Below are 25979 nucleotides of genomic sequence, written 5' to 3' on the forward strand. Positions count from 1 at the left end.
CCTGTGGCTCGAGAGCACTCACCCCCACCCCAGGCCACTTCCTGTCCTTGGGATGCTCTGCACCTGGCCCCCAAGAGGCTATGGGGCCGGCCTGGGCTCAGTGATTGGAAAGGAAGTCACGCCTCCTGCCTCCTTCCCAGCTGGGCAGACAGGCCTTGGCTGCTATGAGGTGTGAGACTAGGGCATTCACTCCTGTCTCTTCTGGTCGCCCAAAACCAGTGAGCCCTAAAAGGGCTGTGGAGACTTTGGGTTCCCGCAGCCACCCAGGTGGGTGCAGGAAGGCCTGACTCAAACCCAGAATCCCCCTTGACTGGGCCCTCTGTTTGCCCTCTCTGGGTTTGCAGCCTCTTTTGCCCCCTTTGCTCCATGCACCAGATCTCTGGGCTTCCCAGACCTCACATGGGATAGGCTCTCCCCTGCCCGGGGCCTCCACCTGCTCTTCCTTCCTGGGGGAGCCCTCTATGACTTCATGCCAGCCTGGGAGCCCTGGTTCTATTCCTGCAACATGTCTGCACACTTGCCATCACTTACATGTGTCATTCATTTAATCCTCACTGATCTGTGAGCTTCCCAGGGACAAGGATGGAGTCTGGCATTTGCTGCAGTGTGCCAGGCACCTAGCACGGTGCCAGGTGCTCAGTAACTATTTACGGGTTGCCTGAAGCTGCTCCAGTGCCCCTGTCCTTCACAAAACTCAGGTCAATGGAGGCAACCTCCAAGGGGCCGATCCGTTACCAACCAATGAATTGCGCCTGCCTCTAATGGAAATCAAATCCTACAGATTGCCGTTTGATTGGACTGTGATGCACTGAAGCCAAATTCAAGACTGATAAAAAAAAAAAAAAAAAAAAGAAGCCAGCCTGCTAGCTTAATGAAATGCTGTTACAGAGAGGAGGGGCTGGGCCTAGCCCAGCCGACCCAAGGTGATGCTTTTAGTGACATCATTCACTCCACCTGGAGCCAGGAGAGGCCTTCCGCATGGGCCGCACTGTCTGGTCCACGGGACCAAGTCCAAGCTGCCCAGGCCTGTGGGGCAGGCAGGCCTGGCCCACAGGGGCCTGGACTACTCAGAGGGAAGCTAGGTAAAAGCATAGACCAGAGCGCACATTTGGGCCTCTGGCCTAGGGCACAACTGAGGCCAGAGCAGCAGGAGGACTACATTTCCCAGAATCCCCCACTGCCCTGGAGAGCGAGCCATTGGAAGATTTAAATAGCCCAGGCTTGAGGCAGCGGCTGCAGCTGTGGATCCGACCGCCTTCCGCGTGGCTCCATTGGCGCTGGCCCCGCAGTGGTGGGCTCGATTGGCTGCCTAGCCTGCATTGACGTCCCTTGGAGCCCGGTGGCAGCCGGAGGTAAACAGCCATGTGCAATCCTCCACTCTATATTTAACAGCTGCTGCGGAGAAGGCAGGGACGCAGAGAACGGTGGCAGCTCTGGGGACAGCTCTTGTCTTGGGGAGAAGGCCCTCGCAGCCGCAGCCGGGCTGGCACCGGCCCGCACCGTGTCCGCGTCACCATGCCAGCCTCCCAGAGCAGGGCCCGTGCCCGGGACCGCAACAACGTCCTCAACCGAGCCGAGTTCCTGTCCCTGAACCAGCCCCCGAAGGGGGTCCCAGAGCCCCGCAGCTCCAGCAGGAAGGCCTCAGGCCCCTCGGTGCAGCCCCCAGCCCCTGGCGACGGGGCCCGCGAGCGGCGCCAGTCTCAGCAGCTGCCCGAGGAGGACTGCATGCAGCTGAACCCGTCCTTCAAGGGTATCGCCTTCAACTCCCTGCTGGCCATTGACATCTGCATGTCCAAGCGACTGGGGGTGTGCGCAGGCCGGGCCGCGTCTTGGGCCAGCGCCCGCTCCATGGTCAAGCTCATTGGCATCACGGGCCACGGCATCCCCTGGATCGGGGGTACCATTCTCTGTCTGGTGAAGAGCAGCACGCTGGCCGGCCAGGAGGTGCTCATGAACCTACTTCTGGGTAAGTGTGCCGGTGTCTGCCACCCACCCCACCAGGACCAGCGGGGCCCTTGGAAACCAAGTGGAATGATCTAACGAGGTTAGGCAGGAAGGGTGTCCCAGAAATAGGCAAGCTTCCGGCTTGGGAAAGAGAGAGCCAGGGATGCGCAAAGGAGGGCCCCCTGCAAAGTGGGGTCCTCCAGAATGTGCAGGCCCAACAGGAACCTCTAAGGAAGGGAACCTCCCCAGAGGCAGCTTTGGGGTGGGGGGTGCAGGAGGCTTGGGCCTCAAGAGAGATGGTCAGGGGTCTGGTGGGAGTCCCGGAAGGATGTAACTCCCATCCACAGGCAGGGGTCCTTGAGTTTCTATGCTGCTTGCTGTCAGCACTTGTGATCTGTCCCCATGCCCCTCTGTTTGGTTCAGGGACCCTGTAAGCTGCTTAGGATTCTCCCACAGGGCCTGAGGGTCCAGGGGGTCCAGTCTGGGGCTCCCACTCACTTGTGGCCTCCTGAAGTTCATACCTGCTGCTTCCCAAGGGAGTCGCTGGAGGAGAGGGCCTGGTGAGCTGGTCTTTGGTTTGTTTTTCCAAAGTCTTTGCCACCAGTTCTTTCAGTTCATCACTGCCGTGTGCTAGGTGCCACGTGGGAGCCAGGTGAAAGATGGGCCCTCCTCTCCACCCAGCAGGTGATGCCCAGCACCTGGCCAGCCATCCCCCAGGCACCCCCGTTCCCCAAGGTGCCTGGGGAATCTCTGCTCCCATCCTGCCTGCTGGGCCCATGTCCATTCTCTCACCCTTCCCAGCATGGCCACCATGTGGGCGGGGGTCTCAGGGTAGGCAAACACTGATGAGGGGTCCCAGTTTCAAAAGGGGGATGGGTTGGACCTCTGAGAACTGCTTCCCAGAGGAAGTCATGATGAAAACGTGTATCCCTCTGCTTGCATCTCAGAGTCCAGGGCTGGCTGCTCTGTGGGTGGGGCGTGAGGAGGAGGAAACAGTTAGATGCTTTGTGCAGGATATGGCGGCTCTGCCACCATGAACATTTTCTTGTTCTTAGTACTAAATTATTCATAGTACTTGTTGTTTATCCCAAATAAACAGTCTCCCGTGACTAGTGCTATTATCGTTCCCATTTTACAGATTAGGAAACTGAGGCTCCTATAAAAACAGCACCCTGGCCAAGGCTTCAGAGTGGGAGATTTGCACCAGGTCTGCCTGATGTCCAGGCCTGTGCTCTTTCCAGGTGCCTTGACATGGGCTTGGGAGGGAGGGGACAAGTAAGGTGGCCTAGGCACCACGCTGGGGGCTCCTGGGGGCAGAACCCTGCTCTCATCACCGAGGCTTCCCCAGCTCCCACTGCCGCCTCACATGGCGCATGGCTCAAGGAAACGTGTTGGGGGTTAGGTGGCCTGCTGTCAGAGGACTGGGGTGGAAAGCATCCTTGAGCCCGCTCCGCGGACCCCGTCTGATGGTGGGGCTGCTGAAGCTGTATTTGTAATCTGTTCAGTGTTTGCTACGTGCCCGGTTTTGCAGAAGCCACACCATCACGTATTATCCTCACCACAACCCCATGGGGGAGAAGCTGTTATTCTTCCCCATTTAAAGATGAGGAGACAGAGTCTGAAGGACAGGCCAGGATTAGAACTGGGCCCGACTCTAGCTTGTTAGGAGAAGGTTCTGGCGCATTCCAGCAACCAGCTGCCGTGGGCACACAGGTGTTGGCTTCAAAGAGCAGGGTTTGAGATGCCTGCCTTGAGTATGAATGACAGTCGTTTTTAAGTTTTTCAAAACAGCGTTTATTGAGTTTCATTACATACCAAATACTATGCTATGAATGTCCCATATTTTATGATTTAAAAGTCTTTCTCATGACCTTATATGGTAAATATTAACACACCCACTTTACAGATGTGATAACTGAGGCTCAGAGGGGTCAAGGGACTCGCCTACCCCACACAACTGGAAGTGGTAGGTCGGGGACTCAAACCCAAGTCCTCCAGACGGCAAACCCCTCACTGTCGCACTCACTGTCGGTCAGCAGGCTGGGCGTCCCCCCATCCGTTCCTGAAGTGTGTGTAGTGAGGAGGCAAAGAGTCTGGGAGGAGGTTTTCCGTCTGTCAGCACGTTTGCAGGCGCATCCAGGTACCGAGACCACGGGGAAATAAGGGCCTGGAGCAAAGCAGCCATTCAAGGCTGGCCGCTCAGAGTGGGCAGGCTGGTGTGTGGGCCCAGGTCGCTGCGTGGGGATGTGGACCCAGCCCCTCGGCTTGTGGGCGGACACTGCAGCAGATAGTCATGGCCAGTCCTCAGCCCATAGCTCGTCTCCGGTCCAGCCCACCAAGAGGGACTGCCACACTGTCCTCTGCCTGGAAAGGGAAAGCAGACCCTCTGCTGAGCATAGGCTTCAGGGTTCTGTCATCCTTTAGTTTTCTGTGGGGCCTCGGGGCCGTTCAACCCCAGAGCACAGTCTCTGAGGGCAAACTGGGCTCTGTCCAGGGCCCCACCCAACCTGACTCGCTCTGTGAACTTGGTCAAGTTCAGGGCATGGTAAGGATTCAAGGGGAGCTTGTAAAGCACTTGACACAGTGGATGGCAGGGCCCAGAGGGGTGAGGGAGCCCTATCCCTCCCTGCCTGGCCACTCCAACTCCTGGGCACCTAGCAGACTCCTGGGAGAAGTCTCTACTGGGTGCAGAGGTCTCAAACTATACAGGTGGGACCTGGGCTCCCCTTGAGAGCCTTGGTAAATGGGAGCTCCAGCCTAGTGGCCTGGAAAGAGCCCGGCTGGGCCAGGAAGTTCTCTGCACTGCCCTCTGCATCACCTCCCCTAGGGCATGCTGCCCAGACTCTGGAAACCTCAAAGCCAGAAGGGGTCTTAGCAGCTGGCAAAAGCTTGGACTCCAGAATCAGCCAGACCTGGGTGCCAGTCCCAGCCCTGCTGTGGGAACTCAGGCAAGTGACTGTCTCTCTGAGCCTCATTTTCTTCGTCTGTTAAATGGGTTGCCAGGACACTTCTCTGAAGATTTACACATAAAGTGCTTGGCACATGCTAATGCCACCTAATGCTGTGTGGCAGCGATTGTCACCGACATTATCACCATAACTATTGTCCAAAGAAGCCCCAGGTCCAGACTCCCTCCAACCCCCTCCAAGCTCTAGACCTGTGAGTTGTCCTGACCCCACCTTTGTTCCTGTCCTGCAGCACCTGGCTTGATTACCCCAAAGGGAGCCAGGCAACAGGTGTCGCAGGCCCATCCTGCTTCTCCAAGCCCATCCTGGTTTCCTCACGGGCCTGTCCATGGTGGAAAACGGCGTCTGTGTCTTACTGCCATGATCTATGAAAGCATCTTTATTGAGATCTTCCTAATGATGAAAACTATACATTCTTTTTCTCTCAGATTTTTCACTGTGGTAAAATATACATAGCATCCAAGTTGCCATCTTAACCATCTTTAGGTGTACAGTTCAGGGACATCAAGAACGTTCACACTGCTGTGCAGCCACCACTACCATCCATCCAGGACTTTTTCATCTTCCCAAACTGAAACTCTGTCCCCACTAAACAGTCCCCATCCCCTCCCCCAGCCCCCGGCACCCACCGTTCTACTTCCTGTCTCCATGGATTTGTCTTCTCTAGGGACCTCACGTGAGTGGGATTACACGGTATTTGCCCTGTTGTGTCTGGCTTATTTCACTCAGCCTGATGTTCTCAAGGTCCATCCATGTTGGAGCAGGTGTCAGGATTTCCTTCCTCTTTAGGGCTGAATAGTATTCCTTGGTGTGGATGGACCACATTTCGTGTATCCATCCTCTGTCAGTGGACGCGTGGGTTGCTTCTGTCTTTTGGCCATTGTGAATGACGCTGCGGTGGACATGAGGGTGAGAAAGCAGAGACCCTGCTTTCCCTTTTTTTAGTCATGTACCCAGAGTGAGAATTGGTGGATCGAATGACAGTTCTGTTTAATTTTCTGGGGAACCCCCATACTGTTCTCTACAGCAGCTGGACCATTTTCCATTCCCACCAGCAGTGCACAAGAGTTCCAGTTTCTCCACATCCTCGCCTACACTTGCTGTTTTCTGTTTTTTGGATAATACCATCCTTATGGGTGGGAACATGGTATCGTGGTTTTGATTTGCACATCCCTAATGACTAGTGATGTTGAGAAACTTTTCATTATACACTCTTATAGTAAGGAAAATGCAAGAATTACAAGAGTAGATGATGAAAAAGTGGCACCCCCCCAAACCCCCTCCCGGAAATAACCTCCATTACAGTTTGGGTCATGAGCCTCTGGATTTTTCTCTGTCCACATGCTAACATATCACTTATTTTTCAAACGACCTCCTGCAGCATTTTGTCCAGCTTGACCTCAACCTGCTGGCCCCTGTACCTCCCTTTTGGAATCATGGTCTCGGTCCCTTGTGTCCCTTCATGCTTGAGGGGTTCAAAACCCAGAACTGGCTTCTTCAGTCTCGCAGCATACCCCTCCCCCCAAGCCCCCCTCTGCTGGCAGAGGCTCCATATAATCTGTTCTGTGGGCTCTCCCACCAGCCTCTGCTCCCGGGGACAGCCTAGATGACAACCTTCCATGAGGCCTGTCCCTAACTGATGGATATTTAGTCTGATCCCAGCTTCACTGTCAGGAGCACGCCTGCTGGAGATGACACCTGCCAGCTCTGCAGAGGCAGAATGTTCCGCCGCCCTTTCGCCGTTTCCCCCAGCTTCGTTTCTCATCAGCTCAGTGGGGCTCAGCGAGCCAAGCAGTCGCTCCCGCCCACGGGGGAGCTGGAGGTGGGCCCCTGACAGCTCAGGGGCCTCCTGCAGCGTCCTGGTAGCTGCCCTGCAGCTCATGCAGAAATGAAAGCAGGAGGTGTGCAGTCGGGAAGGAGGTTCCTGGTCTGCAATGTCCCTGCTCCAGAGCCTGGCGCTCAGCTGGGTGAGCAAACCGTGCGGTCGGGCTTCCATGCCAATGCTTTTTTTTTTTTATTAGTTTCAGGTACACAAGACAAAGTAATACTTAGACGTTTATCATTTGTATCCCTCACACTGTGAACCCCCCTCCCCCATCCACTATCCCTCTGACATCGCACAGAGCTATTACATTTCCACTGTCTCTATTCCTAATGCTGTACCCCGCTTCTTGTAAGTATATACACACACATATATACATATATATATAAAATTATAGTTGGCATTCATTATTGTTCCGCTTCAGGTGTACAGAGCAGTGATCAGGCATCTACATCATCCCTGAGGTAGTCTCCCAAATGGGACACGTGTCCTCGGATACCCTACAAAATCTTTACAACATTATTGATTACGTTCCCCAGATTAATTTCCAAAACCCCGTGGCCATCTTGTGGTTACTGACTGTTTTCTAATCCCCTCACCTTCCCCCGTACCCCCACCCCCCTGCCCATCTAGCAACCCTCAGTTTTTCCTCTTTGTCTCCAAAACTGTTTCTGATTAGTTCATTCACTTATTCTATTCTTTAGATTCCACATATAAGTGAGATCATATGCTATTTGTCTTTCTCTGTCTGACTTATTTCACTTAACATAATGTTCTCTAGGTCCATCCATGTTGTTGCAAATGGTAGGATTTCTTTCTTTTTTATGGCTGCGTAATACTCCACTGTATAAATGTACCACAGGTTCTTAATCCAGTCATCTCCCGATGGGCCATGCCCATGCGTTTCATGTCCTTGCACCACATGGTCTTCAGAGACAGACAGAGCTGGCTTTAGTATTTGGACTCTTGAGATGAAAAAAAAGGAAACCTGCCAAGTTATGGGGTTCACTCAGAATCGCTCAGCCTAGGGGAGATAGACCCTGTGTCGACACCACGGCCAGGGGCAGCGGCTCTGGCTGAAGGCGGGGCTGCCCTGCTCAGGAGAGAGGCCAGGCGTGTGCACACACGTGCACATGTGCTCACGCACACTGCTCACACCAACAGAGCAGATGTCCCCGTGCCAAAAGGCAGATGTTCCTGCCTCCCCACTCGGGACCTCCCTGCTCACTGGGGCCCCCCAGGAGCTGTGTTTGTATTTGTTTGCTAAAATACACATGACATGAAATTTTGCCGTCTTAACCATCTTTCAGTGTCCAGTTCAGTGGATTAAGTACATTCATGTGGTTATGGAAGCATCCCCACCTTCCAGCTCCAGAGCTTTCTCTTCCCAAACTGAAACTCCGTCCCCACTAAACAAGAGCTCCCCATCCCTTCCCCTAGCCCCGCCCCCGCCATAACCGCTAATCTACTTCCTGTTTCTATGAATTCACTTATTCCAGGCACCTCCTATAAATGGAGTCGTGCAATGTTTGTCTTTTGTAAATATAACTTTTAAAATGTGTACAAGTCGTGTATTCATGGTAAGAAAAAATTTTAAATGCAGAGTTACAGAAAGACAATAAAAATCACCCTCCATCTTCCCACCCAGGAGAAGCACAGTTAACATTTAGTGAGGTGCTTTCCAGACGGTTTTCTCTGCATGTGAACACATTTACATCTTATTTTACAAAAATGGCATCCTACTGTGAATCCTGTCTGGCGATTGGCGTTTTCCCACCAGCTCTCCTCGGTGGCTATAAATACACATCCGCTTGATCCCTCTCAGTGGCCTTGCGTGTTCCATTGTCTAGACTTGGCCCCAGTTTGTCCCATCCGTCTCCTACTCAAGGGTGTTGTGTTGTGTTGGTACGCGGCTTGCAGTGTTAACGAAGAATGCCGCAGTGGGCACCCTTGACCATGAATCATGGTGTACATCCATAATTATTTCCCCAGGAGATTCCTGCAAATGGAAGAGCTGAGTTAAAGGAGATGTGTTGTAAAGACCCCTGAGTCTGAAGCCAAAGGCCCTTCAGACAGTTGACACCCAGTCTACCAGCTGGTCTCCACCTCCTGGAGAAGCCGGAATGGGGGACTGGAAGCAGGGTCAGCCCCAGGCCACAAAAGCCAGGACCCCTCCTTTCAGCCCCAGCCAGTGAGACCCCACCCACAAAATGTCCTCTCACCAGCCAACAAGGAGCCCCCTCTTTGCTCCCTCCCCAGAGACAGGTGTCAGGTGTCGGGACAGAAGGGCCTGGGGGATAGTCGTTGGGGGTGCAGGCATCTCAGACCCCAGCTCAGTGAGGGGCTGAGACTGAGGCTGACAGGGCAGGAGAGGTGGGGGGGGGCCACCCTAGTGCAGTCGTGCAGTGAGCAGAGGGCCGGGGAGGTGACCCGGTCAGAGGGCAAATCAGAGGCAGCTGGCTTCAGCCACGCTCCTGGCGCTGGCCCCTGAGCTTCACGCCAGACAGACCTTCCCCATGGGGGCCCCCTGACCTCCCCTCTGGGCGGGGGGAGGGTGGGCGAGGGGGAGATGTAGGTCAGGGAACTCGACCGGGCCATGTGAGCTGGATCACAGAACCTTGAGTGATGGCGCCGTTTGCTTCTATTTCTGGGCCCCAGATTATGTGCTGACGGTGACAGAATGCCAGTCCCACTGAGGGCTGGCCGTGGTGCTGGAGGAGGGGCCAGCAAGGGGGGTGCCTGGGGGAGGCCATCGGCTCTGCTGGAGAGCAGGCCTGCGGTCCGAGCCCTTGCCTGCTGCTGCTTCTCCTTCCAACCCTGCACACCGACGGCTGCAGTGAGGTGAGGGGGTGACACCGCCGTGCGTCCCTTCTGCACAGGGCCTCCCTGTAACCATTGCTCACTGCCCGTCTCTCCCTCAGAAGCAAAGCACCCTGTCAGCCTGGTTCACTAACCCCAGGCCTAGCCCACGCCTGACATACCTAAAAACCGGCAATGCCCAACAACTGAAGGTCAACTGAGTGAATGAACCAGGCACAGCATGCATTGGGCCGGCTGGACAGCCAGGCTTGCCCAATTGTCCCCCAGGGGCGCACGGCAAAGGGGCAGAGAGCCTGATGGAGAGAGCTGTTACCCAGGTGAGGGAAGGGCCTCACTGGGCTGGGGAGGCCAGCTGACTCTTCTCAGCCTGGTCTCCTGCCTCTGCTGCTCTGCTAGGCCCAGAGGCCCAGGGGTCAGATGCAGCCGCCCTGATGGTCCCTCTCATCTGCTGGAACTGTGAACTCTCACGGGCTCCATGGGGCTCCCAGCCTGGGCCCGGACTCCACCTGAGTCTGCAGCATGCAGGCTGGCTGGCCATGCAGCTCCCTCCCAGGCCTCCACTTCCTGGGAGGCCTGGGCTCCTGGGAACAAGTTGCCATGGAAATTAGTGGTAGGCATATGTAGAACCAAGTTCCTGCACCCTTTAGGTTCCTCCTCTCTGGGCCAGGCAGCCTCTCCCGCCACTGTTTCCTGCTTTTCCCCCTCCTCCCTCGCTGGCGAGGCATGAGGGGCAGGGGGTGGACATCAGCCAGCCTTGTGGCTAATGAGCAGGGCAAGCCCAGGGGAGACCAGGGGTTCAAATCCCAAACCCAGAGCCCTGTGGCAGGCAGGAAACGAGGAAGGCTGAGCAGTGCTGCGCAAACCAGGGAGGACAGCATTATTTGGGAGTGATTGTGACCCGTGTGGAGGCCACGGTGCCTTCTCCACTCCAGCTGTGGGGTTCCGGGCAGGTGTGACGTGGCAACTTTCCACAGCAGGTTACAGGACAGTGCACGGAGCGTGTTGCAGCCTGTGTTAAATCTGTCCTGTAGATGCTAGAAGGGTCTGGAACCGTGGCTACCTCTGGGTGACAGGGCTACAGGTGATTCAAAATCTTTTGTAAGTTTTCTACAGTGGACATCTACTTGCCATTTTTTTCAACAGTTGTTGTTGTTGTTGTTGTTTTGTTTTCTGAGAGAGAGCAGTTGCAGACCAACAATTTCGATGTCCACTGCGAAGTTTCCAGGAAAGCACCCACGGCCAGAACTGTCATTTCATGGTCAACCTGCACCCTTTGCTGGCCCCTCCCGGGTGCCAGGCAGGGGCGGGGGACCAACTCTCTTTATAGGAAATGTCCAGACTGGGCAAATCCATAGAGACGGAAAGCAGATTGGTGGTTGCCAGGGGCGGGGGAGAGGAAGGACGAGGAGTGATGCAGGGCTTCCTTTCGGGGTGATGACAAGTTTTCGACCTGGACAGAGGTGGTGGTTGTACATTGTGAATGTGCTGGATCTGGACGCCACAGAACTGCACCCTTACAAGTGGTTCATTGCGTGCCACGTGAGTTTCACCTCAACTTAGAAAACATGAGGATGGTGACACCCTGTTCTCAGGGCTGGCTGGAGCTTCGGTGAGGTCCTTTGAGGAAAATCACTAGCCCGGGATCCCACTTGTCAGAATTCATATCCTCTGAGGTGCCCTCGGTGGCCCCGATCGGTGACAGCCCCGATCACCCACTCTGTCACGAACACCTCCCAGCCGTGAGCAAATCGTGTCGTGGCCTTTATGAAGCACACGTGGTGGGGGAAAGAGCGAGGAGAGAAATGCATGAGATCACGTGGGATGTGTCAGGCCGTGAGAAACGCCGTAAAGAATAAAGCAGTGAGGGGGATAGAGAGCAATGGGGCTTCTGTAAACAGGTGGTCTGGGAAGGCACCGCGGCTGACAGAAGCGAGAGCGGGAGGTGTGTGCATATCCCAGGGAAAGGCATTCTGGGTAGAGGCAACAGCACAAGCAAAGGACCTGCGGTGGGAGCGTGCGGGGGTCAGTATGGCTGGGATGAAGGAAGGAGGGAGGGAGGAGGCCCTGACCGCCCCTGGGCGCTTCTCTCTCCTGCCACAGCCCTGCTCCTGGACATCATGACGGTGGCCGGCGTGCAGAAGCTCATCAAGCGGCGTGGCCCGTTCGAGACGAGCCCGAGCCTCCTGGACTACCTCACCATGGACGTCTACGCCTTCCCTGCCGGGCATGCCAGCCGCGCGGCCATGGTGTCCAAGTTCTTCCTCAGCCACCTGGTGCTGGCGGTGCCCCTGCGTGTCCTGCTGGTCCTCTGGGCCTTCTGCGTGGGCCTGTCACGCGTGATGATCGGACGTCACCACATCACGGACGTCATCTCGGGCTTCATTATCGGCTACTTCCAGTTCCGCCTGGTGGAGCTCGTCTGGATGTCCTCCAACACTTGCCAGAGGCTCATCTCTGCCTGGTGAACCGCCGCCCATGGCTCTGGCAGGGGGGGCCCGAGAGAGGAGGCAGGAGGAGGCGGGCCGGCGGGGGAGGGGTGGCCTGGGCAGCCCCAAGTCCTCTTCCCCATCTCGGCCGGAGGCGGGCGACCTCAGGCGGGCCCACCCAATGTGCGGCATGTGCAGTAGTGCCGGGTGGCCCCTGCTCCTTTGCTTGGACTCTGAGTCTCTCTCCAGGCAGGCCAGGACCCCGCGTGGGGACGGTCCTGCTTAGCTTCAGCTCTGGAGGTAGCAGGTGAGAACCAAGGTGGCAGGAGAGGGACAGAATGTTGTCTTATCCTTTCATCATCATGACTGTTGAGTTCTTGGTTGTGCCCACTATGCCACAGTACGACACCTGGCAAAATACCCCCAACCTACCACCCAACACAGATGCCATTAACGGCCATCGAGCGCTTAGGGCAGCGCTTTCCACTGGACACCAGCTTGCAAGATGCTTTGGGAAGAAAAAGGGTTTTGTGGTCAAATAAATTTGGGAAATGCTGCATACTCTGCCCCCATGTTGGACATTCACAGGGGTTGTTATTGTCGTAAAGGCTCTGACAAGTCCTGTAGAAAAGCTTCCTGTCGAACCTTGTGTAACCCCATGTTTCCTAAGCTTATCTGAGCACAGAACCCTTTTCTTGTGGAACAGCTATGAATCCCCAAGGAACCGTCGTTTCCTCAAGCTCGTTTTGGGAGATGCTGCCCAGGAGCCAAAGGGCCTGAGGTGTGAGCTGGCCTCTCCCAGCACTGACCGGAGCTGGTCACCCCTCGCTGACCGGTGCCACCGCCTGTGGAAAGCGCACCGCCCATGGGCATCAGTGCCGCTTTGGCCCCCAGGGGCCGGACTCCGTGTGACCTAATAGGTCGTTTCCAAGTCAGCTGTTACGGATGTGCATTTCATGTGACAATACAGGTGACATGCAAACGGACCCTCTCCTGTGTGGTTTTTCTTTGTGTGACACAAGAATTTTCAGGCAGGAGAGTCTTTGTTAACATGGGGTGGGGATGGAGGGAAAGGAGGGGTGGATGTTCTCATCCTCAGATGGGCCATTGTGTCGGGTGGTCTGGGGGCAATGGGCCCCTAAATTCTCCAGGCTGGTCGCTCCCTTCTCCCGAAGGTCCCCGTCAGGGGCATCCTCCATCCCCCAGGCCCTGCACGGGCTGCTCTGCCCAGCTCCCTCTGTGATGCTGACAGAGACCTCCCCTGGGGGCCAAGAACCTCTCTCACTCCAGTCTCCAGACTCTGCATTGCTCTCCCCTGACTTGGTCCCTGCCCCCTGGAAACTGACAAGTGGCCAGGAAGACATTCAAACCTGAGGAAAGCTGCAATGAGGGACATACAGGGAGCTTCACCCAGTGCTGGGGTGCCAGGCCAGGGGTTCTGGGGAAGGAGAGAGGGAGGAGATTAGTGAGTGGGCCAGGAAGGAGGGGAAGAGTGTTCTGGGCAGAGGGAAGAGAGGGGCGAGGGCCAGGAGGCAAAAGGGGCCTTACCTACGACAGATGAGCGGGGCAATCTGAGTGGCTGTACCCAGAGTGTGGGGTGGGGTGATCAATGTGCCCATTGTATAGATGAGAAAACTGAGGCCCTGAGAGAAGAGGCCACTTGCCAGGTTGCCCAGCCAGGAGGCAGCACCGCGGTGTGAGAATCAGTCTGTCTGTCAAAGCCCATATTCCCCCCACCTCAGCTTCCCACACCAGTCCCTGCTTGGTCCATCCAAGGGAGGCAGGGATGAGCTGGATGTTGCTGCTGACGCACAGCGGGTACGTTTCCCAGGCTGCCATAATGAGGAACCACAGCCCAGTGGCTTAAAACAACAGAACTGTATTTTCTCACAGTCCTGGAGAGCAGAATCAAGGTGTCGGCAGGACCACTGCCTCTGAGACCCTGGGTATAGGATGCTTCCTTGACTTCCAGCTGCTGTGGTGGCGCCCTCCTCAGCACTGCTTGGCTTCGGGTACATCCCTCCCGTCTCTGCCTCCATCGTCACAGGGTGTTCTCCGCATGTCTGTGTCTGTCTCCTCTTCTTACAAGGACAGCAGTCCTACAGCCTGAGGCCCCCCCTACTTCAGTATGTCCTCGTCTTAACTTACGTCTTAATCACATCTGCAAAGACCCTATTTCCAAATAAGGTCGCATTTGTAGCTACTGGGAGTTCAGGCATCAACATATCTTTTTGGGGACACTTTTTAACCCACAACACACAGGATCCTGTGTGGGAGGAAAACAGCTTCCTCTCCCAGCGGGCACCACGGGGACACTCACGTCCCAGGGGCCTGGCTGCCGATGGTGGAGGGCAGTTGCGACTCCCGGGCACAGCGCCCCCCACAGGCCAAGCCCTGAGGCCTGACTAGCTTCCCCTCTGGCTGCAGAGACCCCACATTCTCCATGGTCATGGTCCCCCCAGGACCAATGCCCCTGCAGACAAGACCCAAGCCGTGCCCTGTCCCCGAACCACCCACCCAAGGCCCCCGACTTCTCTCTTGAGCCTCCAGCATGCCCAGCTCGGCTGGGGGTACAGGAGGTGTGCACCTTATCTTTGCCCGAAGGAGCGAGAGCCATGATTCAAAGCCCCAATTTTCAACCTTGAATGTTGGCTGGTTCCAGTATCTTTAAAATAAATTCTACACATTCCCACGGATGCTTCTGAGCCTTGCGGTTTCAAGATGCTTAGCAGAAGGGGTGAGGGTGGGTGTCTGCCTTCTCCCTCACCCCGCCCTGGGGAGTCTCTCATCCGTGGTGGCTTGGGCTCCAGCTTTGGGCTAAGGATTAGGTGCTGCCCTGTGAGGTCCACATCCCCAACAGGGACACATGTCCCCAGCCGGGGGCTGGCACACAGAAGGATTGCGAAAGAAAGAATGAGCTACTCGGACCACTCCTGACCCACTTCACCCCAGAAAAGACCAGTCGTCGCCCCTGGGTACTCGGGGACTGGGCAGGATGCGTCAGGGCTTGGATGGGTAGGTGTCAGTGAGAAGTGGCACCCAGAGGTGGGTACCTGTCCATGTCATGGGGCCCTACTGCTGACTTCCCACCTCCTCTCCCCACCAAGGGGATTTAGGTGGGGGATCCTTTCCCCAGCTGCTGCTCTTTCCTGGGCCCCTCATGTCCCACCTCCTCCATGGTCTGCCCCACCCCCAGGGAAGGAGGAGAGAGGCAGAAAGGACTGAGGCCAAATCCTACCTGGAAACCTTGGGTCTCACTCATGCTCTTAGCCTGCCTGTCTCAAGGTCAAAGGGTGGTCTTTAGCACGGCCCCAGGGCCAAGCGCCAAACCCTTGTGAGGCCTGAAGTCTGAGATGGGGAGGGAGGGCAGGCGTGAAGCCCAGGCGGTGCAGGTGGAGCTGTGAGCCAGGCCTCCTACTTGGGCATCTGTGGCCTGGGACCCTGCGCTGCCACACCCCGTGGGAGCTGGGGGCGGGGGTGTAAAGCTTCTAGAGCTGCAGGTAAATCATGGATGATGTTGACAGCCCCCAGCACTCAAGGGGAGGAAATGGCTGATGACAGTGCTGGAGACACAGAATAAAGGCCCCTCGAAGATGCCCACTTCCTAATCCCCAGAACCTGTGACTATGTTACATGAGGTGGTGTCGCGGAATAAAGGCGGCAGATGGAATTAAGGGCGCTAATCAGCTGACCTTAAAACAGGGAGAGCCTGGATTATCCAGGTGGGCCCAATGTAATCACACGGGTCCTCACGTGTGGAAGAGGGAGGAGGAGGAGAGGCGAGTGTTGCTACGTGAGGACTCGGTCTGCGCTGCTGGCTTTGCAGATGGAAGAAAGGGCCACGAACCAAGAAACAGGCACCTCGAGAAGCCGAGAAAGGCAAGGGGACGGATTCTCCCCGGGAGCCTCCAGAAGGAGCCAGCCCTGGTGTAGACTATCTGGTAAGATAATAAATTGGTGGTGTTTTAAGCCACGAAGCTTGGGGCAATTTGTTACAGCAGTGATGGGAAAGCAGCACGAAGGCCTCCCTCAGTCCCACCCCACTCCCTCTGCAGCCATGACCTCACGGCCCCTCTCCCAGTACAAACAGCAACCAACCATCAAACCTGAGGTTTCTAGAATCATCTAGCCCAGCAGCCTCTTTTAACAAATGGGGGTGCAGGCCCAGAGAGAGTGTCCCCGCCACACCAAGTGCCTCAGGCAGTATGGAGCCTGCCCTGAACCACCCTCAGGCTCCCTGGCTCCAGGCTGTGGGTGGGCAAAAGCCAGGGCAGTCAGGGCGTGAACTGACCCCACCAGTCCCGAGGGTCCTGAGCTGTCACGCTTCCCCTCCCTGCTGTCCACAGCCTCTTTCCAACGGAGTGGGGGCCAGGACTAAGGGGTCCCCCAACCTGGTCTTTAAAGTGTCTTCATTTGGCCTCCAGCAAAGTTATCATTTGTCAAAATAAAGAGTGGGAAGCTGGGGTTCTGAAGACCCATAGCTATTACCTGGTGATGGTGGGGCTGGAGGTGGGAGAAGCCCTCCCCCAGAACACACCATCATGGGGGCTATGGGGGAATTGTTCCCCCCGCCTGCCACCCCGTAAAATGCATATGTTGAAGCCCTAACTCCCAGGACCTCAGAATGTGACTGTATTTGAAGCCAGGGCCTTTACACCAGTAATTAAGTTAAAACGAGGTCACTAGGGTGGGCCCTAATCCAATAGGACAGATGTCCTTATAAGAAGAGGACATTCGGATGGAGATGCTCACCCAGGGGAGGCCGCTGAAGACACAGGGAGAAGACGGCGTCTGCAGGCTGAGGACAGCGGCCCCCAGGACTGCGAGAATGTAAGTTTGTGCTGCCTAAGCCCCCAGTCTGTGGTGCTTCATTCTTGCAGCCCTGGGAATAATGGGTTTATCAGGTCTGCTGGCTGTCACCTGTTACCACAGGAAGAGCAAGGCTCGGGAGATGGGACACACACCAGGTGAGAGTGGGGGCACGTCTGGGGGTACCACACTGTGGCACCAGCCACACTGCTTCTGGCAGCTGGGAAGAACAGGGGCAAGGGGCCGTCCTGGAGGCCGTGGCATCTCCATAGATACCACCTCCGGGTCCTGAGCCCTGACCAGGGGAAGCCACTTCCCAGCTGAGACAACTGGTCCCATTCAAAGTCCCTGTGTCCTCAGCGTCTCCCCTGCCTGGGGAAACTCCGGAAGGGGCAGGAGAATAGAGCAGCAGGAGCTAGAAAAATGCACAACTCTGGGATCCGCTGCCATTTGGCTCCAGGAAGAGACGGAACATCTGGCCACCCTGGCTCTGGCCCGCAGCGTTTCTATAACCCATGTGAGGGCACACATGGCTCCACACAGGCTGGCAGTGAGGCTGGTGCCCTGGCCACGTGCCATCTGGCTTACCCTGTGTATGGAAGGGGCCGCCTGCTAAGAGGGCTGTGTGGGGACCCGATGACGCTGGACCACAGTGCCTGGCAGGAGGTTGGAGCTCATGCACCCATGCACGTGCCCACACCCACTCACGCAGGCTCGCTGTCTGGCAGCCTCTGGGTTCTCGCACGTAAAATTACGCAGGGGATACCTCAGCTTCCTCCTAGCTTTAATAGCCTGTAACGTGTACAGACTTGTCCACACCAAGCACATCTTGCAGGTGCACACATGGGAACACATGCGTGTGCACGTTTGCACACAGGCACATTTACACATACACCTACGTATAAACTGGTACCAAAAATGGTGCTCACACCCACAGTAAAACCTCTCCACTTGGCTCTGGTGTGCTTGCACCCTGGTGTGTATGTACATACCTGGCCTTGCACACACTTTTACACACATACATGTGTGCTCTTGCACAAGGGTACACATTCTTACACTTGCACGAACATGTTTAGATGGATCGGGCTTGCCAGATTTAGTAAATAAAAATACAGGATGCAATATTTAGAACATACTTATACTAAAAAACTCTATTTATTTGAAATTCAAACTTATGTGCGTGCTGGATTTTATCTGGCAACCCTAATATGTATATGCACTCACACACACACACAATTATGAAGCCATGAGGGTCTCCGGCTATGGATATGCTGTCTCCCTGGGAGAATTCCCAAGACCTTCCTTCTCTCTGGTCATTAGACCCACAGCTGCACTGTGGCCCTTTGGGGGCTTAATAGCCTGGCCCAAGACTCAGATGGCTAGTGAGAAAGGGAAGGGCTTCCAGCCAGTGCGGCCCTTGTGGGGACCCTGAAAAAGCTCCTCTCGCCAACAGCCCAGCTGTGAGGTCTGGCAGCAGTGGTGAACCCTTGGAACCCCACCCCTGAGCCTGGGGCCCGGCCTCAAGAAGGGATTCCAACTGGGTGGGGTCAGAGATGCAATCTGAGGCAGGCCCAGCTGACCTCTTCTCCATCTGGTGCCGCTTCTGCTGGTGGAGACGAGTCAGAGCAAGGGTATCTCAAAATCTTGATTCACAGCCTAAATCCCGCAGCCAGAAGGGTTCGTGGAGGGACAGGGCTGAGCAGGGTCCTAGGGGGACCTTAGCTCAGAGGCAGCGGTGGGGAGAGACAGAGACCTGCCCCTCCCTGTGTGCCCTGGGCCGCCTCCCCAACCCCCCTTAAAAGAGAGGAATTCTTGTCCAGCAGATGTGTGACGAGTCTCCTGAGAGCCTCACAAAGAACAGGGTAAATTCCTTTAAGAAAGGATTTATTTCCCTGATTATGTTTTTTGGTTACATAAGAATGTGTTTTTTCTATCAAAAAATTAGTGCATGCAGGAAGAGCAAAAATATTTTGGTTATTCCTTTCAGATGTTTTTCTATGCATTCATAAAAATATAGACGTTCTTTTGACCAAAAAAAGCAATTATACACTAGTTTTGTATAATGACCTGCTTTTTCATTTAGTAACATACTGTGACCATATTTTGTCATCTACGTCTAAACATCTGTATCTGGACTGATAGCCTCATGGTGAGCCGTTGCGTGGAAGAACCATCTTTTCTTTAAATTTAGGTTGCTACGAGTTCAATTTTAATTGCAGTGAAATTCACATAACATAAAATTAACCAATTTAAAGTACAATTCAGTGGCACTTAGTACATTCACAAGACTGTGGCAACTACCATCTCTATCTAGTTCAGAAACATTTTTATCATCCCAACATAAAACCCTGTACCTATCAAGTTGTCAGTCCCCACCCTCCCTCCTCCCAACTTCTGGAAAACACCAATACGCTTTTCGTCTCTATGTATTTGCCTATTCTGGACATTTCATATAAATGAGATCATACAATATGTGATATTCTGTGTCTGGCTTCTGTCGCTTAGCACAATGTTTTTGTGATTCATCCATGTCATAACATGTGTCTGAACTTTGTTCCTTTTTATGGTTGAATAATATTCCGTTGTGTGGATGGACCACATTTGGTTTATCCATCATCCTTTGGTGGACATTTGGGTTGTGTGCACCTTTCGGCCATTGTATCAGTGGTGCTATGGACATTGGTGTACAAGTATTTGTTGAACACTTGTTTTCAGTTCTTTTGGGTACACACCTAGGAGTAGAATTGCTGGGTCACTGGAAATTCTATGTGTAACTTGTTGAGGAACCACCAAACTCTTTTCCACAGCAGCTGAACCAATTTACATCCCCACCAGCAGTGGATGACAGTTTCAATTTCTCCATATCCTCACCCACATTTATGACCTTTTGTCATTGTACCCATGCTAATGGGTGCTAAAGTGAGCTCCCAATTTTTCTGTAAATATGAGTCATGCAGCCGTAACCATTGTCTGTGCCTCTTTGCAAAGCTGCCTTATTTTGTTGTGTTCAATTCCTGGCAGTGGAATTATTAGACCCAGGAGTGATTATGAGTGAGTGTGTGTGTGTACATTTTTTAGAAAAGGTGTTCGGTGAGTATTACCAAATGAATCACCAGAGAAGTTATACACCTTTTCTCTCGCAGGATAAGAGAGTCGTCATTAAAAAAAACAACAGTTCTTTACCATTATAACTGCTGTCAACCTAATTGCAAAATTTTATATTCCCTTGTTTTATTTTTGCCTCTTGTAATTACTGTGTGAAGAAAACTCTTATGCACTGAATTTTGCCCTCATAAAAGTCATGTTCAAGCCCTAACCCCCCGGACCTCAGAACGTGGCTGTATTTGGAGACAGGGCCTTTAAAGAGGTGATTAAGTTAAATGAGGTCACTAGGGTGGGCCGCAATCCAATACGACTGGTGTCAGAAGACGAGAAAATGTGGACACACTGAGAAAAGTCCACTCGAGGACACAGAGACGGTAGCCGTGTGCGTGCTCAGGAGAAAACAAACCTGCTGACACCTTGATCTTGGACATCCAACCTTCGGAAGTGTGAGAAAATTAAGTTTCTGTTGTGTGAGCCACGCAGACGGTAGCATTCTGTGATGGCAGCCCTGGTACACGCATGCAAAGACTAGACATGTTCTTCTAAGCTAAGCCTGTTAACCATCTGCATTTGTTCCTTGTGTGTTGCCTGTCCCACCATCTGCTCTTCCCTGGTTAAGGAATCTAAGGAGTGCTGAGCGGCCCTCCCCTGTGCCAGTCAGCAGTCTGCCATGTTGAGAGCAAGATCATGCTGCTGGACAGAAAAGGAAAGGTCCCTCGAAGCAGGTGGCCGCTCTTAGTGCGTGCAAACAGGGCAGAGCAGGGGTTTGCAATTATTAAAAAGATTAGGAAGCCCATGGTCCACCTGCAGGAGTTTGGATGGAATTGGTCCGGGTTGTGGTCTCCACAGGGTGATTTTTTTCTCCCAACCTCCCCAGGTAATTCCAGTGCAGCCAAAGTTGTGACCCACCGACTCTTACCTCCAGGACCCTCAGCTGAAGAAGCCAATGGCATCCGTTTGGGGTCAGGCCTGAGCCTCTGTGATTCACCACCTGACAAGGTTCGGGAAGGTCCAGTGCCCAACTCTACTGTGCCCACTACGAGTGAGAAAGGAACGTTCACCCCCTGGAAACTGGTTTGTGTTTATCCTGTTTGTGTAAGACCAGAGTCACTGGGCTGTTAATTCAGCTGCGTTTTCTCCCATAGATGAACCCAAACACAGGCTTTGGGGTCAGCCGGAATGGGCTGCAGCACCAACTTCCCATGGGTCTGTGTGGCGCTGGGCAACCTCTTGACTGCTCTGAGCCTCAGTTTTGGCATCCCTAAAATGGGGATAATGGGGTTGTTTTGAGAGTCAGCTGTGCCAGAATCTCAATCCTTGAGCTCAACGTCTCAGGTGGGTGAGTGGATCAGGTCTCTTTTTGGCTGCAATGGGTTGGAGCTGGTTTTCTGTTATTTGCAATCAACAGAGCCGTGTGTTGACAGGAGGTGCTCCGAAAATGGTCAAGAGAATGAAGGAGGGGTGTGCTCTTTAACCAGGGTGGAGCTGAGCACGCTCATGGGACACCCCCCACCCCCCGGGGAAAAGCCAAGTTCCCCCGCCCTGCCCCCATCTCCAAGTCTGGGTTTTCAAGGACAAGCATGATACTAGTAGCTTCCATTGGTAAGTGCCCACCAACTCCGCTGTTGCTGGCAGGCACGCAAGCCCTCTAAGCTGGCACTGGTGTTCTCATGTGCTAGGCTCGCAAAGGAAGGTGTGTGAGCCTAGCACACACCTAAATCTAAAAGGAACCTAAAAGGAATCTAAAGGAAGGTTATTCTTGTTAATGGACCTGGGAGGCCCTGAATTGGATTAAACGTGGTCTTTGGTTCATGATAACTCTTAATATCGAGGCTTACTGCTTTTTGTGTTTGCTTGGACTTATTTAAAATGTATGTATTTTTTAATAGTACTGAACACCTGTGAAACCCCCAGTAAAATCAACACTGACGATGCATATATCTATTGTTATGTGCTCTTCCCCAAATCCTGAATTTCGTGTTTATCATTCCTTTGCTTTAAAAAGTGGTATCGCTTATAATTATGCCTAAAGAAGGTATTTTTAGATGTGATTGTTATGTACTTTATCATAACAACATCATTCAGTGTTATCGTAATGGGAGTCATCCACATGCTTGCAATGTAGCTATAATTTTATTCAGTTTTCATGACTGCATAATATTCGATGGTGGGAATAAGCCACTGTTTGTTTATTTATTCTCTTTTTAGTGGGTGTTAGGGTTGTATTCAGCTTTTTGACATTATTAGTGCTATTATCAATATTCTTGTACAAGTCCTGAGGCAAAGCAAGAGTTTTTCATAAGCTCTCGGGTGGCCCACGTATTTCAAGGCTCCTGAAAGTGCAATCGTGGGTCAAAACCTGGGTGAATGACCATTCCCAGATATCACCAAACTATACTCCAAAACGGTTGGCCAACTTTTGCCAGCAATCTGTGGAGATCTGGTTGATCTGTATTTTTTCCAGGACTTGGTTTTGTCAGAAGTCTTGCTTTTTGCAGTTGAATTGGTGTGAATGGTACCTTCCTTGGTCGTGACATGCATTTCACTGAGCCTCCGTGAGGCTGAACCTCTCTTGATGTCCATGGTCATCTGTTTCCTCTTCTGTGAAACGCCTGTGCATGTCTCTTGCCCATTTTCCTATCTTTATTTCCTCTTGATTTCTAAGTGTCCTTTATATATGCTGGATACTAAGCCTTTGTCGATCATATATATTAAAAGTATCCTCTCCAGTTGAGCAGTTTGTCATTTTACTTCCTTTATTCTGTCTTTTGACAAAGAGAAAATTTTAATTTTAATGTAATAAAATGTATGCTTCTTTTATTTCATGATTAGTGTTTTGTGTGTGTGTGTGTGTGTGTGTTGTTTAACAAATCTTTCCTTCCACAAGGTCAGAAAGAACCTCATGCATATCTTCTATAAACTTTTTAAAGTTTTACTTTTGACACATAAATCCTTAATCCATCTGTAGTTGTTTTTGTGTATTTTGTAAAATAGGAATCCAATTTCTCTTCCCTCCCCCACATTGGATAACCATCTTTTTTGGCTCAAGTTAATTAAGAGACCCTCCTTTCCTTACTGATCTGCCAACGCCACCTCTGTTATATGTCAAAGTTTTATAGACGTAAGGGTTTGTTTCTGGGCTGTCTATTCCATTGATTAATTTATTGATTGCTGCCCAAGTGTCATACAATTTTAATTCCATAGCTGCCTAAGTCCTGATATCAAATAGAGCAAATTTTACAATCACTGGTCAAATTCTACAGAATTCCCATTGGAGATTCGATTGGAATTGCATTCAGTCTATAGATCAATTTGTGAAGAATTGACATCTTTATGTATCAGGCCTTCCTATCTTTTTTTTGTTTTTTCAAGGAGGGTGCAGCTCACAGTGGCCCATGCGGGGATTGAACTGGCAGCTTTGGTGTTATTAGTACCACGCTCTAACCAGCTGAGTTAACTGGCCATTCGAGGCCTTCCTATCTTTAAGCATAGGTTCTCCCTCCTTTTATTTAAGTCTTCTTTAACCTCTTTTCATGAAATGGTGTAATTTCCTGCCTAGTCCCTACCTATATTTCATTCCACTTATTCTTAGACCCTTAAAATTTTCATGCTTTTGTGAATGGTGTCCCTCCCTCCACACATTTTTGTAAAGTACGTTTTCAAATTGTGTGTTCCTGGTATATAAAAATGCAATTGGCTTTTGTATATTATTTTTATATCAAGCATTTTTATATCTTGCTAAGCTCTCCTTTTTTTTTGTCAGTTCTCCTTCCATCACCATATATTTGATCCCCTTTACCCTCATCTACCATCCCCTTTATCCTCTGATAACCACTAAACTATTGTCTGTGTCTATGAGTTTTTGTTTCTCATTTGTTTGTCTTGTTCTTTTGTTGTTTTGGGTTTATATACCACTTATCAGTGAAATCATATGGTTTTCTGCTTTTTCAGTCTGACTTATTTCGCTTAGCATAAACTCTCCTTTTTTGGTTTTCTATATAATTGATCATATCTGAAAATAATGTGTTTTATTTTCTCTTTTCCTACCCTTATGTTTTTTAATTTATTTTTTCTCATCTTATTGCTTGAGTAGGATCTTTAGTGCTCACTGTTGAACAGAAGTGATAATAGAAAACATTAGAAATATTTCTTGTTTGTAATCTCAGGGGAATTATGCTAATGTTTACCCATTTATCAGGCCAAGGAAGTTCCCTTCCATTTCAAAACGATTGAGAAGTTTTTATCACGAATTTATGTTGAACTTTTTAATATACTTCTTCAGGATTTATTAAAATGATACTGTAATGTCTTTCTCCTTTAATCAGTCAGTGTGTTAAGTGACATTGACTTTTCTGATATTAAACCATCCCTTGCAGTCTTGGGATAAAGCTAATTTTATCATGTATATTATACTTTTTAAGACACTATTGTATCCAGCTTGCTAATGTTTTAATTCCATTTTTAACCTGTATATTCATGAGTGAAATGTGTCTGTAATTTTCCTCTTTTGTCCCATTTAGTAATCCAGATTATACTGGAATCTCCCGGTATCTGTCCTCTGGAATAATTGTGTAATATTAGCAGGATCTGTTCCTTCAAAGTTTGAGAGCTCACCTGACAATCACCAAATCCTGATTCTTCCATTGTTATGTTCTTCAGCATGACACTTAAAAGAATATTTAATTCTCTAATCCTCGTTCATAGTTATATTCAAGTGTTCTACTTCTTGGTTCCATTTTGCTAAGTTATATTTATCTAAGTTTTAGACCATTTCATCTAAGTTTTCGTATTTATTAACATAAGCTTGTTGATGGTATTCTCTTACTATCTTTTTATTACTATCTTTTTATTTGTAGCTATACCCCCTTTGCAGTCATAATGGGTCCCTTCCTCTCCATCCCTCCCTCTTTGTTCATCCTTTCTATACTATCTTTGGTTTTTTTATTTCCACTCTGTCTTTACTATCTTCCTCCTTCTACTTTCATTAGGATCAGTCCATTTATTATGTTTTATATAGCTCTAAGTTAGGTACTGTATTACTTTTCAACCTTTCTCTGTAACATAAGCATTTAAACTTTAAAGTTTCCTTGAGGGATCATTTTCATGCATCCCATACACGTTGCTAGGCAACATTTTCCACTTTTTTTTCAGTTTTACAAAATGTTTATATTTTGACGTCTTTTATCTATAAGTTATTTAGAAATGTTTTATTCAATGTCCAAATACAGGCAGGCTTTCTAAAACATCTTTTTATTATTAACATGTATCCAAATTGTGTTGTGGTGAGAGAATATTTTAAAGAATATTATTTTTAAATTTTTGAAATGTTTGTAGCTGAATTTGGGTTGATTTTTGTATATGTTCCACATGTAAAGAAAGTAAATTCTCTGATCACTAGACACAGAATTCTATATATGTCAACTAGATCCATCTTGTTATTCGAGCTGTTCGAATCTGTATTTGCTGGTATATTTTTATTTATTTTGTTTTATTTTATATGCTGGTCTGCTTGGCCTATCTCTAATTCAGAAAGGTGTGTTGAAATCTCACACTACAACAGTAGACTTGTCCATTTTTCCTTGGCATTCTGCTCTTGTGATATATATATACACATATATACATACATATGTACAATGTTTATATATATACATATATATAATGTATGTATATTTAGATTTATTACAACACTTGGGTAATTTAATGTGTTTTTTTTATTATTATGCAATGACCTCTCTATAACCTCTCTATTCTTGATGATACTTTTAAAGCATAAGGCAAATTTGCCTGGTATCAAGATATATCTTTTCATATACGTATGTATGTAAGTGTGTGTATTTATATCTCCATTCTTTAGTTTTTAACCTTTCTGGATCCTTGTGTTTTTAGTGAATTTCTCCTAAACCTCACTTCAGATTTTTTGTCTTACCAGCCTGAGAACCTTTGAACTGGCGAGCTGAGTCTACTTATGTCTATTATCACTATGAATGTATTTCAACTTGTTTCTGGCACCTTATTTTTTTCTATTTTCTGTTTGTTCTGCCTTTCCTATTTCTTCCTCTTGGCCCTTTTTGGGATTCATTTTTAATG

General features: G+C 50.9%; 1 protein-coding gene across 1 annotated transcript; it reads left to right on the plus strand.

Moving 5' to 3' along the window:
• The first annotated feature begins 1208 nt into the window (after nt 1-1208).
• PLPP7 (phospholipid phosphatase 7 (inactive)) lies at nt 1209-12958 on the plus strand. The gene is made up of 2 exons (XM_033122752.1): nt 1209-1966; nt 11653-12958. The coding sequence occupies exons 1-2, from the start codon at nt 1516-1518 to the stop codon at nt 12015-12017; spliced, it is 816 nt and encodes a 271-aa protein (XP_032978643.1). The 5' UTR covers nt 1209-1515; the 3' UTR covers nt 12018-12958.
• The last annotated feature ends 13021 nt before the right edge of the window (nt 12959-25979 follow it).

This window comes from Rhinolophus ferrumequinum, chromosome 12 (assembly GCF_004115265.2).
Source record: "Rhinolophus ferrumequinum isolate MPI-CBG mRhiFer1 chromosome 12, mRhiFer1_v1.p, whole genome shotgun sequence".
In the NCBI taxonomy this organism is placed as follows: Eukaryota; Metazoa; Chordata; class Mammalia; order Chiroptera; family Rhinolophidae; genus Rhinolophus; species Rhinolophus ferrumequinum.

Coding starts and splice junctions, on each gene's coding strand:
- PLPP7 (XM_033122752.1), top strand. CDS start 1,516: ATGCCAGCCTCCCAGAGCAGGGCCCGTGCCCGGGACCGCAACAACGTC. Junction 1,967..11,652: donor GCTCATGAACCTACTTCTGG/GTAAGTGTGCCG, acceptor CTCCTGCCACAG/CCCTGCTCCTGGACATCATG.